The sequence below is a fragment of the Malurus melanocephalus genome, unplaced genomic scaffold (assembly GCF_030028575.1).
Source record: "Malurus melanocephalus ecotype Western Australia unplaced genomic scaffold, MMel_1.1 scaffold_70, whole genome shotgun sequence".
NCBI lineage: Eukaryota > Metazoa > Chordata > Aves > Passeriformes > Maluridae > Malurus > Malurus melanocephalus.
In genome coordinates, this window is record NW_026623302.1 from 1,718,028 (window position 1) to 1,730,781 (window position 12,754).

Below are 12,754 nucleotides of genomic sequence, written 5' to 3' on the forward strand. Positions count from 1 at the left end.
AAAAAGACTTTAAGCTTTGACGCTGCACGTGTAAGTGAAGTCTTTTTGTCAATTCGGTCTGACAAATGAGGCTTAGATGTAGGGACAGACTCCCTCCCGTACGGTGCCTGCGGCGCGGGGAAGGCGGCTCGCTCCCCCCACGGGGCTCTGGGCGAGCTCGGGCGGGAGTGCTGCGCTGCTCCCTGAGGGCGGCTCTGGGCTCTGCCGCTCGGGATGCGCTGCGCGGGCGCCCAGCGCCAAGGAGCCGAGCGGAGCCGGAGCCCCGCGGCGGTGCGGGGGATGCTGCTTGTCTCCCTCCCACGGGAGGCTGGGAGGCGGCGGACCCGGGGCGCGGGGAGGCCCCTCGGCGGCTCCCGGCGAGAGCAGCGCTGGCACGGGCGGGAGCGAGGGGCGGCGCTCCCGGGGCGGGGCTCAGCCCATCCCCGCGGGGCGGGGGGCGCGGGCCCCGCTCTGTCCCCGCCACCAGCTGGCTGCGGCCGGCCCCGCCGCCCCCTCGCCGGACACACATTATTTACAGCCGCTGCCGTGGTAAACACCGGGCAGGGCGCGCTGGCAGCCGCCGCCCACCCGCGGCCCTTCCCCGCGGCGCGGCCCCGCCGAGAGCGGCCACGGCTCCGGGAGATTCCGGCCCGGCTCCGCTGGGTGCGGCCCTTCGCTGACCGCCTCCTCTACGCGCTCTCCTTGCAGGACCTGTTTGTTCCACCTCGGGCTATAAGAAGGCGGATGATGAGATGTCCGGAGCCACGTCCGCGGCGGATCTGGACGAGGCACCAGCCCGCACCATTTACTTGAACCAGCCCCAGCAGAGCAAGTTCCGCGACAACTGGGTCAGGTACGGAGCAGTCCCCACTTCTCCCTTTCCAGGCGGCAGCCCGCACACGCCGCAGCCGTGGGCTGGGAGGGCTCGGGTCCCTCTTTCGTGCCTCTCGATCGTGCCCACGCCAGTTTTCAACACAATAAAGCTGTCTCTGCCGAGGTGGGTGCGTTTGTTGTCGGCGATGGGTACCGCGTCTGGCCACTGCACGGGGAAATCCAGCAGCAGCAAGGGATGATCTGCTTCCCTCGACAGTGGTGAGAGCAGGGAGCTGGTAGAGCTGCGTGGGTAAGATGCACAAGAAAGTGTTCACTTCGGTAGGATGCTGAATTTTGGCATAAAGGACCTATTCAAGTATTTCTGGATGCAAGGGTTAACCCGTGAAAATTTACTGGGAGTTTTGTGTAGAATCCAGTAAATTCGAAGTATCCCCTTAAAAAGTAGCATTTGGTTGAAAGAACAACTAGGCTAAGTGTATAAAAAATGTATAGAATATGGAAGGAAGGAAAGAGAGCATGTGTGTAACAGAATGACTATAGAAACTACAAGCGGGTATCCCTATACATAAAGGGCTATGGTCCACTTGTATCTTTGAATTGAAGACCAGAGGTGATTTTCTTTACTGTTTGAAGCCTTTAATGTAGGTGTGTGTATGTGTATTAATATTTCTAGAGGTATGATTAATGCCATGTTGTTTCAGTTTGGAAACACAAATAACATGGACTGAAACATGAAATATGAGGATGCATAACGTAAGCAAGTTGTGGTGGTGCTTGCCACACTTGCCTGAGGTTAGCTGGATGAACAGATGGCTCCTGTCATGACTAAGGAGGATCGTTATTTACCAGGCTCCTGTTCGTTAATGCAGATGTTTGGGTTATTGTTCTAAGAACAATTTACACAATGAGCGCTTCTATGAAAAGAGGGGAGTTTTATATGCTGCAGAATTGATGATTTCCATTATCTGGTTTATTGTGTGTGTTATCAAGGGCAGATCTAAGAATATCCTCTGGAAGGGTGCTGGTGTTCTGGGACCGCAGTAACTTCTTTATAGATGATTTTCTCCTTAACTTTGATGAGTTACATACTTGTCTGGGGAAGTGTCTGGTTTAGGAGCAGTTAAAATGATACATTTTCTCAGTGTCTTCCTTATTCTATGTGGGTAGCCAACAATGGATGTTTTCTTGCTTTATTTTACCTCGACTAATTGAGGGATGAGTTTAACAGTTTCCTGTGCATCATCTATTTGTGCTTTTCCTGCTTTAAGAAGGAAAAGCGGGCAATAGAGGGTTGGCAGAATCTGTAGTTTAGGTTTTTCAGATGGGATTCTGTTCTTATCTGGCTAAATATTATAGAAAAGGAGTGTGTGACTCTGCTACTTCTCTCAGGACTTGTTCCTGTTCTGAAGAGGTTGTACCCTATTTGCTGTCTGGAAACCATCCCCTGATAACTGTACAAATTTCTCAATACCTTTTTGCATCTTTGCCTCCTGACTGGCAAAATTTGAGTCATGAGAAATATTGGTATGTGAGGGGTAAGACAAAGTGCAGGTAGTGTAATAGCAAAGTAGAGATACTTTTATTACCTGATTAGGAATCTTAGCTCCTTAGTGTCACTTGGAAATTAAGTTGACTTTATAATGATTTGCTGCTGCTTAGTGAGAAAGCTTTGATCTTTTTACTTTTAAAGGGTGACAGGCATTGCCTGTGCTCTTTCCCTCATCTGGATTAGTTTTCTTCTCTCAGCCTGATGGGACTGAAGGCAAAGGTGATCTGAGCTTGTAATATCTGAGGAAGGAGGCCTTGTGTGGAGCATGCCTGGTTGGTTATTTAGTTACTTAAGGATGTTGGAGTTTCTCTTGAGGAGCTGCAGTTCTCTATTGCCTTTGGACTTTCTTACTTAACTGTATTCCCCTTTGGAAATTCATTCAGCGCAGAATTTCTCTGTACTCTTGGATTTGCAGATGCTTTGTCTCTTTAGGAAGCGTCAGTGTACCACAGAGCAAGATGCTGGGTAAGCATGTAAACTCCTGTACATAAGGGCTTTTGGAAAATGAAACTGAAAATAATAAACTAGCTTGTTTTAAATTGTGTGGGTTCTGACTGTCATATTTTTGGTAGTCATCGAGGAGTCTCTGAATCACAGGGAATTTGTAAACGTTCATAGGAAATTTTCTAAATTAAGGGTAGTGTGAAAAGCTTAGTGAAAACAAAGTGAAATACAGCAAAAAATGGAAGTGCATTGCCTGGAGGAGGGTAGGTTAGTGATATGGCTTTTTATGAAAAATGTTCTAAACATCTTAGCTGCTTAACTTTTTGTGGGAAGAGAAGCACTGGTAAAAATGAATTCCAATGCATGTGGGAGCATAAAGACAAACTAATTTTGCATAAGTTAAGAAAAATGGATAATTCTCTTAATACCAGTTCTAAGTAGTATGTAGTGCTATTGCAAAAATTAATTGGATGGCAAGATGGCACTAACACTTCCAGAAGTCTTGAGGTGTGAGGATATAGAAAGAAGAAGTGTTTCTTTTTTTTCTCAGTCTTACCAGGGTAAATGAGATTGTTACAAAATTCCAAGAACACAAAAAAACATTGATCATTTCTCTGCACAAACTATTTCAGAACATAGTGCTATGGGTTGTAGGTTGGATTTAGCTTGGCCCTTAACATATGGCTGTCACTGTTTATTGTAGTGTAGCAGCAGTGATTACATCTGTAGAAACCCCTCTTCTGCCTGCATCAGAAGCTGTTTTTAGTAATGCTTGGTTCAGTTTGAAAAACTTTCTGTATGTGTTACTTTTTGGACCTTTTAATAAAAGGTAAATGATATACTGTTTTCAGCCAAAACATTTTAGAAGTTTTGAAATACATAAAAAATGATCAAATGTTACTACTTCATCCAAAACGGCTGTATTGCGGTATGAAATGTTTGTTTTTATGAAAGCTAACTAGTACCTGTTTAGACATATTCAGCACATGTAACGTAAACACTTGTCTCTTTAACCAGCATTTCTGTACTTTTAAGTCCAGTAAGAAATGAAACATTTATGCTGGGGAAATTTCCAGTCACTCTCTACACAGCTCTGAATCACTTACTGCACCATTTGTGCTCCAGAGCAACCACTCTGCGCACTGAAGCCCTAATTCCTGGGAAGTGGCGGCACATGCCTGCCAGTGGGAAGTAGGCAATGAGTTTTTTGTTGTCCTTTGCTTCTCTCTGTGACCTTCGCTTTATTAAACTGCCTTTATCTTGACCCATGAGTTTTTTCTATGATATTTCTCCATCTCTTGTCCTGCTGAGAAGAGGAAAAATAGAACAGATCAGGGAGCAGCAGGTGTCCAGCCAAGGTCAACCCACAACAAGATAGGAAAGAAGCTTCCCTATTGCCCTGTAAGATGAAAGGGATACTGGTGGAGTGTGGTGATAGGGACTTGAATGCTGTCTTAATACTTCTGAGATGACCCATGTAATGGCAAGAACACTTTTTCAAATGTATCTTTGGTGAAGATTGGATGTTTTACTTGAAATGAGAATGTTCTATAAGTTTTGTTATTATGTAAATAGTTCCTTGATGTAAAAAATCGTTTACTTTTCATAGTAAAACAAGTATCTGCTTTGACGTGTCTTGTTCTGAATGTATAATAGTACTATATAAATTTCTTCCAGTGCACGCAGTAAAAATCCATTTAAATTATTTAAGCCCCTCAGTTGTTGCATGTTTTAAGTTCATGCAAGGGAAGTTGGACTTCTGGCTTATTCATCCAGGAAGAACAAGTGTGCTGAGATAGCTTTAAGGACATGAGAAATTGTTTCCAAACTTTTCAAGTACGTTGGGGTTGCTCTTGTGAATGTTGGTCTAGGTAATGTCCTACTGTTCCTGGTGTTGCATCCTGGTGTGAATCTCACTTGCATCTGAATCAGGACCCCAAGTTCGGTCCCAGTTTGTGGCTTGAGTGGCAGGTCAGGCAGAGCAATACTCAGGAAGGGCAGAATTCAACTTGTTTGTTTTTAATGGATCTTGAATCCAAAAGCCTTGTTTGAAAGCTTATTATCAAAACAGACTTTTATGGCTTGATCTGGTAGGGAGGTCCCAAAATTGCATTCTGCTATCCACAAAATCCTCAGTTTGGAAATTTGTCTTCCATAAAGACAAAAGTTAAATGCTGTTAGAAAAGGTAATGAGCAAAAAGTCTTCAGTGTTTCCTTGTAAACTGTACAGGGTCTTAAAACTCAAGTAAACAGGTGAGAATTAATTTCTTGTCTCATAAGGTGGAAGCACTTCCACTGGGGAATTTAGCACTGAAAACTGTAACAAGGCTTCTAATAGAAGTTCTGCATTAGACTACTGTTTATCTGTAGTCCCAGGCTGTCCCATTAGTGTGTGCAGTATGCTTGCTAGTGACAAAACCATAAACACAATCTTTACTCTTCTTTTTATTTCCCGTGTGTTGCACTAAATGAAGCTAAGCACGTTGCTTTTTTGGCTTATGGGTAGCTGTTGTACAAGCCAGTTGTGATTAAGAGGTGTTAATGCTTTTTGAATGTGTGGGGAGGTTCTCACTGGTGCTTAGTGAGTCCCTGCTGCTGAAATAGGAGTTGCTGGTGTCATTAACCAATTGGTATTGACTCTTGTAACCCGAGAAGTGTTCACTATGGTCTGTGGCTGAAAATGAGGATTTTAGTCTGCTATTTGCTGGTGGATTTATCTGCATTTAGTGGTATAGCCCAGCATTCGTCTTGCACTAAAATATAGCTGTGTTCTTTAGGTGAAACTGCCTGTATTTCTGTTTATTCTTGGTAGAGTTCAGGCACTGGCCATTTGTTTTATTGTGTTTGTATTACATTTGAAATACTCTTTTGTTGTCATGTGAACAGATTGCTTGCCTGACTGCAGAATAGCATTTTGAAATTCTTCAGAGAAGGGATGTATTATAATCTGAATGGTTCAAGTCTTAATTACATGTTAACCTTATCCCCTAACTCTTCTCAGTTTAGGCATTTGCCATTTTTAAGCGAAGAAAATTACTTGGTGTAACGTACTTTTTAAAATAAGCAAGAACTTGTTTCCTGCAGTGTAGCTGTTGCTGATACCGCAGTCTATCACAATGAAGAAGTTTTGGGTATAGCTATAGAACAATTCTTTTAGACATTAAAATTCACTACAAATACCTGGTACTGTATGTTTGGTGTGGTGTTTACAGTGTACCAATATATTTGAAGCTGCTGCATCTTTGGTCTTAGTTGGGCTATTCCCAGGGCAAGAGCACTGTGACAGTTAAACTGTTGAATTTTGCCTAGATGAAGCTTCTAGATGTGGGAGTTCTAATGCTCTTTTACCTGCTGTGCCAAGCTCTCTGGTATCCTGAAATTGTTCTGTTAGTTTTTATAATGATGAATTTCATAAATCAGCAGTAGCAATACAGTAGGTGAATTAGAATGGGTCCTTTTTTTTTTTTTTCTTTTTATATCTCACTGACTGCTAGTGGTCTGTAGAAAAAGGTAGAAGAGCAAAAAATTATCTTAAGTGACCTAAATAGAGTTTAATAACTATAATAACTGCATTCCACATGGTTTCTGTGGGTTGTGAAGATAATTACATTTCTCTCAATATTAACTAAACATTAATTTCTTCTACCAGCCCCCTGCTTGTACTAAAATAAACACTGCTTAAGTTGTGGTGACATTGAGAGTTAAAAATTGCTTTTAAAACTGAAGCTAGCACTCTGGCTTTTAGACAGCTGGCTAGCTTATGTGACTTGTTTGGGTTTTAATTTTTTTTTGGTCATCTTCTTATCAATGCTTTATGTTTAAGTAAAGACTATTCTGTGTTTGCACAGTAACTAAAGGTGTTGTACTAAACTTACTCTGTTAGTAAAGTATCTTTACAATAGACTTTTGAGGTTAACTGGTCAGCTCTATTTTTATTGAGTTGTACTTGCCAGCAGGGCTACTGCAAAACAAGGGTATATTACAGTAGTGGTGACCTCACATGTATGCTGAAACAATATCATGCCTTCAGAGCTTCTAGTACTGTTGCCACAGAGTCTTTGTTTAATGCGTTTGTTACTGAAAAATAGCCAGGAATCTGTTCCCCGTTTTGTAGGTATTTCATGAATAGAAGACTCATGGAAAGGCCTTTTCTGTTTGCATGCTTTAGTAAAAGCCTCCAGGGTACTGGACTTTGAAGCAAAAGTGTTCATGCTTCTATTTAAATGTGACACGTGGTCTGGTTTTCAGGTTAAAGTGAGCGTAAGCAGTTGTGGCAATGCCTGCTCTGTATTAAGACTGCACTGCTGTGGCAGACTTTCCTATTGGAAGCAGTATCTTCTTTGGTAATTAACATCATTTACATTAGCTGTTGTAGTCTTCTGCTACCTATGTATGGCAGTAGAGCTGTGATACTGGGGCAGTGTGGAACAAGGTACTTTTGGTCAGAAATCCTGAAAAATCCTTATTTGGATAGGAGTTGTCCTTAATGAACTAGAAAGTAATGGGGCTGTTGCGCTTCAGTGAGCAAGAGTTCCTCGTGCAATTTCATGTCCTTTTGTCTTAACAGTGGTCTGTGTAAGGATAGCAGCTGAATTCAAACCCTTGGAGATGAGCTTGATACTGATGCAGCTTCTGAGGAAGTGCAGGTAGCTCAGCCAGGGTGGGTTTGTCAGCCTGAACGTTTTCCTTCTGAAGGGGAGCTTCTGCCTAGGGGTAGAAAACAGGACTTGCCTGCTCAAGCAGTGGTAATCAGTGAGTATTGCGCTTAGCACCCTACCTTTTCACTAGGTGTTGATGTAGGATGCGACACTCAGGATGCACATGACTAGAAAATAATGATGTAAGAATGATCTGAAATGTCTATACTAATTTAGATTTTCCCTTGTGTAAAACACTTCTCAGCCTTAGTTCTTGGTTGTCTAGCTGACAGCTGTTTGCTCCTATATATTTGTTTTCTTAATTTGTTTATATATGAGACCTTGAATTTAACTTGAATAAACTTCTGAAGAGTTTTGTTTTCTTATTGCTGCAGACCCAAAACATTGTGGCCCCCCTAAAAGAAGTTCTAACGCAATGTGACCTTCAGGGTGATTACTAGGCTGGATTAGTATGTCCTGATTATTTTGAACTTGTATGAAACAATAATTTTCCTGCAAATCAAATAATTTGAGATGGCTCAGGGATTCTAAGAGGTGATCAGTTCCACCTGTAACAAATGAGGGGAAGAACAAGTTTTCCAAAGAGTAGTGCCTTTAGTTAGTTCTGGTAGAAGCCTATACAAGAAATGAAGAAATAAGAAATGTGGGGAGGTGATGAGGTGCTTATGATGACAGCTATCCCACTGATAAGTTTTCTTCAGTTGGAATCTGCTAGAATTGTTTTCAGTCAAAGTTAAAATTGTTTAATTCTAATGCATTTGAATACTCTCAATCAGTTTCATTGTGTGGATAATTTCAGACAACAGATTCATCTTCTACACTTTTGCTGCAGCTTCGATGGGAAATCTTTCATGGTTTGATGTTTCAGTAGCTAAGCAGAAGAATGTGCCTTAAACCTGTTCCCTCTCTTGACACTTGTGTATATAAAATGTATATAAAATATATAGGAACTTGTGTATATAAAATGTCTTTGCTATAATGGGGAAACTGTAGCCGATGCAGGGCAAATGGAAATAAAATAGGGGCTTGGACTATGGACAGTGGTTCTTACAGAGCTGGTTGACAGATACAATGTGATGAATCTTGGCTATTTTTTTTTCTTGCTCTGGCAAGCTTTAAGCAATAATGCGTTGCAGTATTCCAGTTGCGCATTTTACTGTGCAAGAAATCCTACCCCTTTCACACTCCAGTGTTCTGCCCCGAGCTCAGGGATTGTCTCAAAGTCTCTGGAGTATTTATGCACCCTTTTCTTACCTGACAGCAGCATACAGGCCATGAAGAGAGTGGTGAAACCCTTGCTGGGCTGCAGTCTTCCTCTGTAAGAACTACAGTCTTGAGGATTAATCTGGCAGACCAAGGCCCTTTGATCGGATGGGGGGCTGCATTTGTTCAGGCAGAAGTTGTTCCCTATTATAAAACCCAACAATGGGTATTTAGAACCTAATTTTCAGTCAACCAATAATCATTTCATAGGCATATAAATATTTGCTTCTTATAAGCCCTCATGATGTATTTTTTTAAAAAATTGTCTACAGTTAATTTTTGTCTCTTTAGCAAGTTTCAACAAAGTGCACAATCTTCCCTGTGTTCAGGGAGGTAGATGACCTTTCACTGTCATGTGCGGCAACTACTAAGAACCTTGTTCATGACACTTGGGTTTACAACAACCTCTTCAGCATTGTACATGGCAGCAATTTGTTGGTGAGGTATTCCTATAAATGAGCTTTCCCTGTACTCAGTGTAATAATTGTTTTTTTCTTTTAATAGCACTTGAAAAATGTAAAGTTGGCTGCTGTGCCTTCTGCTGCAATGGTGACTGTCTGGAGGTAGCTTATAACGCTTCTATACTTGAGAGCTTTAGCAGAATGTCAGATGCTGATGTCAGTCTTGCTATTAAAAGTGTCATGTGCCTAGCAGGACTGTAGCATGCATACATCATGCTAAAGACCATATTTAAGGTCTTAAACCCAAGATGATCTGCTTGACTTTCCATGTTATTTTCTTCTCTGTAACAGGACATCTGATCTTCTGTACATGTTAATGGAAACAAAGCCTGTTCGGTGAGAGATGAGTTCAAGTCTGTAATGTTCACTGTAATTACCCAGCCCCTTTGCTGTGGTACAGGTGTCTGTTACCCGGCTTTTGTAGCATTTGCTCCTGCAAATTGGTGTGTGTTAAAAGCATCAACATGAGGTGATACTCTTTCTTCAGCTCTTAGAGACTACTTCAAGTATGTGAACTGTGGCATGGGTTTGTGTGGGTGCTGTCTAGGAACAGACAGTTTGTTGTACTTGCAATCCCTGGAAATACGACCATATGTGTCTCAAGGAGGTCTTTTTTTCTTAATTATGAGTATCCTGAAGGTGAATTTTGTCTCAGAGTTGTCATTCTAAAGGAAGGGGTGGATGTGCTTTAGAGGGCCGACTGGAAAAGTGCAGAGTTGTGTTCAGTTGCGTGTTGCCAACACACAGACATGTCTCAAGGAAGTAACTGCTCTGCCTCTGTTACTGACAGCTTTTGCCTCTTCAAGGATGGTTCAGTAAAGTGAAATGAGTTTATAAAATGTTTTTGGGAAACAGGACAAAGGCAACAATAGTAGTGACTGTGCAAGAAATACAGATTAATGAATAGAGAAACTACACTGGAGAAGTTTAGTTCTCAGAGTTTCTACAGAGCAGTTTACTACAGAGTTTCTCAGAGCAGTTTACTACTTTTCATTTGAGTGTTATTAAACTAACTAGGTAATCCTTGGTACTTTAGTAATATGGTAATAAATGACACTAACTTTTTCCAAATTATAGAGATTGCTTTCAGAAAGTTTGCTGCACTGTCCTAGAAACAGTGTGGCCAGATTCTTCCAGCTGTACTCAGGTGCATCCAAATTAATTTGTTTAACAGGGTTTGGTACTGTTCCTCCTGACTTGCACAGTAGCGTAACTTGAAACACGACTTATGTGAATTAACTTACAGGTGTAGAGGAGACATCTAATGTTTGCACACCTGTTCAACATTTAAACTTGTGTAGTTAAGCAAGATTTGCATAGGTAACAGCTGTTGCTTTAGGAAAAACCAGTTTGTTGTTTGTTTTCCTCTGTGTGCTTTCCTGCTTTACCTGTCTCAACCTGTTCTGTGAGCTGCAGACCTCATATTGTAGTTAAGATACCTCTGATTGGGGCTGGGCAGAGAGCTAACCTGCCAGTTATTTATTTTTAGTGACCAAAAAAACCTGTGGTGTGAGTGAGTTGACTGAAGTTTTATCTGTTCATCTGCAGATTTTAAGTTTCCTGAGCTTTGATCAGCTTGAAGTTGTCTGCAGCACATCTGTCTGTTGGGAGGAAGCACAAGGCTTTTTTATGTTATTTAAAAATATTTATTGTATTTATAATTTAAAGAACTGTTTTTCACATGCAAATCAGTTGCATGCTCCTGCCCAGCTAAGACTGCTAGTTGGGTTTTTGTAACAAGTTGTTGTTTTGAATAAAACTGTATGTTCTTTTATTTCTTCTTGTGGTTGCTGTTCCTGCTCTGTATAGTAACAGGTAACTGTGCTTGCCTCTAATTAGAGCTGTACCCATTTTCTGTAGGCAACCTCTTTCAAAAAGCCTCATTGTGTTGGTATTAACATAATTGTTAGAGTAAGAATCATGTTTGAGCCAGCTAGCTGTAGAATTGGTAGGTGATAGAATGGTGTTAATAAATGTTTCAGCTCGGTTGCAGTCAAATTCTTGTGTTAATATAATCATGACAATGTGATACCTAGAGGAATACTATTCTAATATAAAATCTGCCATTGCTTGATGGCAATTAGTACTGCTTGGAGAGTTCACTTCTGGGTCTAAAGCGTGAACTTGATTAACCCACATTTGTAAGTCACAAGGTAATTCTGGGATGTGTGTTTAATTATGTTCTGTATTGAAGTAAGGTTATTACACATGAGATCAAGCAAATGTGGCTTAAAACAAAAAAAAAATAATTAGAGTTGGAAGGAATTAACAGCATTTGGAGGAACTAACTTCATTTATATAATAACTGGACTATGTTACATGCTTTAAACCTGCATACTTTAAACAAATGTATGATTTCATTCAGTTGGCTTATTAGATATGATCCATTATGAAGTCCAACCACCTGAAATTTCTGTAAAGTATCATATTGAATGTTTAAATAATTGATTCTGGTGAGCTAGTAGCAACAGGGAAGGATTTCTAGTTGCTTGGAGAGGAAACTGGACAAGTTTCCAAGATAAGATGCATTTTAATTGCTTTCTAAATTGATCTTGGTTTTTTTGTTTTCTTTTGGTTTTTTTTTTTTTCAAACTTGCTCCACTACGTCTTGTCTAGTGTTCAAAATAGAGCTTATTGTAACTATGCTACGTTACATCTTGTTACTATTTGATTTTGAAAGATGCAGCAGTGTCTGGTTAGATGGTTTGGAGATGGGGATGGAGCAGACAAGAAGGAAAAGATGGTTCAAGTAAATAAGTTGGAAAATGTGGTTCTCCAACCTTGTCCATACAGAGGTAACAGAGCCCCCTGAATGTAGCTGCCTGTGGATCAGTGTAGGAAGAATTCTATGTATAGCAGCACTCTATTGTGAAAGACAGATCATGTAGCTGAAGCATTTGATTGTCCCACTGCTTTATGGTTCTTGAACAGTAATGCTGTGCACTTCAGTTGATCTGGAATGCTTATTGGTGGGAGAGAGAGGACTAGATATAATGGAAAGGTGTTCTTGACACTGTTAGGAAACCTCAGTAAAACAGTAGTTGGAAATTTTCTTTTTTCTTCAAGTATCTTAGTGTTCTCAGTTCCTTGGAAATGGAAGACTTACTTAAAGAAAACCAAACCTCAACAAAGCACAAACAAAAAAAAACCCAGAATGAAACCAAAACCCAAAACCAAAGCAACCAAACATAATGATGCCTCAAAATTCCTGTCACTGCTTGTAGAGCCTTTGCAAGACATATTGAGCTCTAAGTGCTTAGTTATTCAAACTCCAATTCATGCTGATGGCCAGTAGTTCAGTAGGTGAAGGTTCTATGCTAATGGTTAAATTATCCTGTCATCTTGGACTCTTTCCCTGATGATGTATTCATGCCCATTATGGATTTGATGTGAAGATGATAAGAAATTACTCAGGTGATTAAGTCTAATTAGCTTTTGTTTAAGGCAGTATGTTTTTGTTTTAAGACAGAAGAAACAGTAGTTATAATTCAGTTATACATAATGTTACAATATTTATGTACGTGTGTGCATATATATATAATAGGAAAAAAGCCAGAAAAAATTAA

General features: G+C 40.7%; 1 protein-coding gene across 1 annotated transcript in view; it reads left to right on the forward strand.

Annotated features, from left to right (window-relative positions):
- The first annotated feature begins 695 nt into the window (after nucleotides 1-695).
- ATP8A2 (ATPase phospholipid transporting 8A2) overlaps nucleotides 696-12,754 on the forward strand; it is a 270,602-nt gene continuing 258,543 nt past the window's right edge. Inside the window, exon 1 of the mRNA XM_057366714.1 lies at nucleotides 696-832. Within this exon, the coding sequence (XP_057222697.1) occupies nucleotides 732-832 (101 nt within the window). The 5' untranslated portion in view covers nucleotides 696-731. The remainder of the gene's footprint in view (nucleotides 833-12,754) is intronic.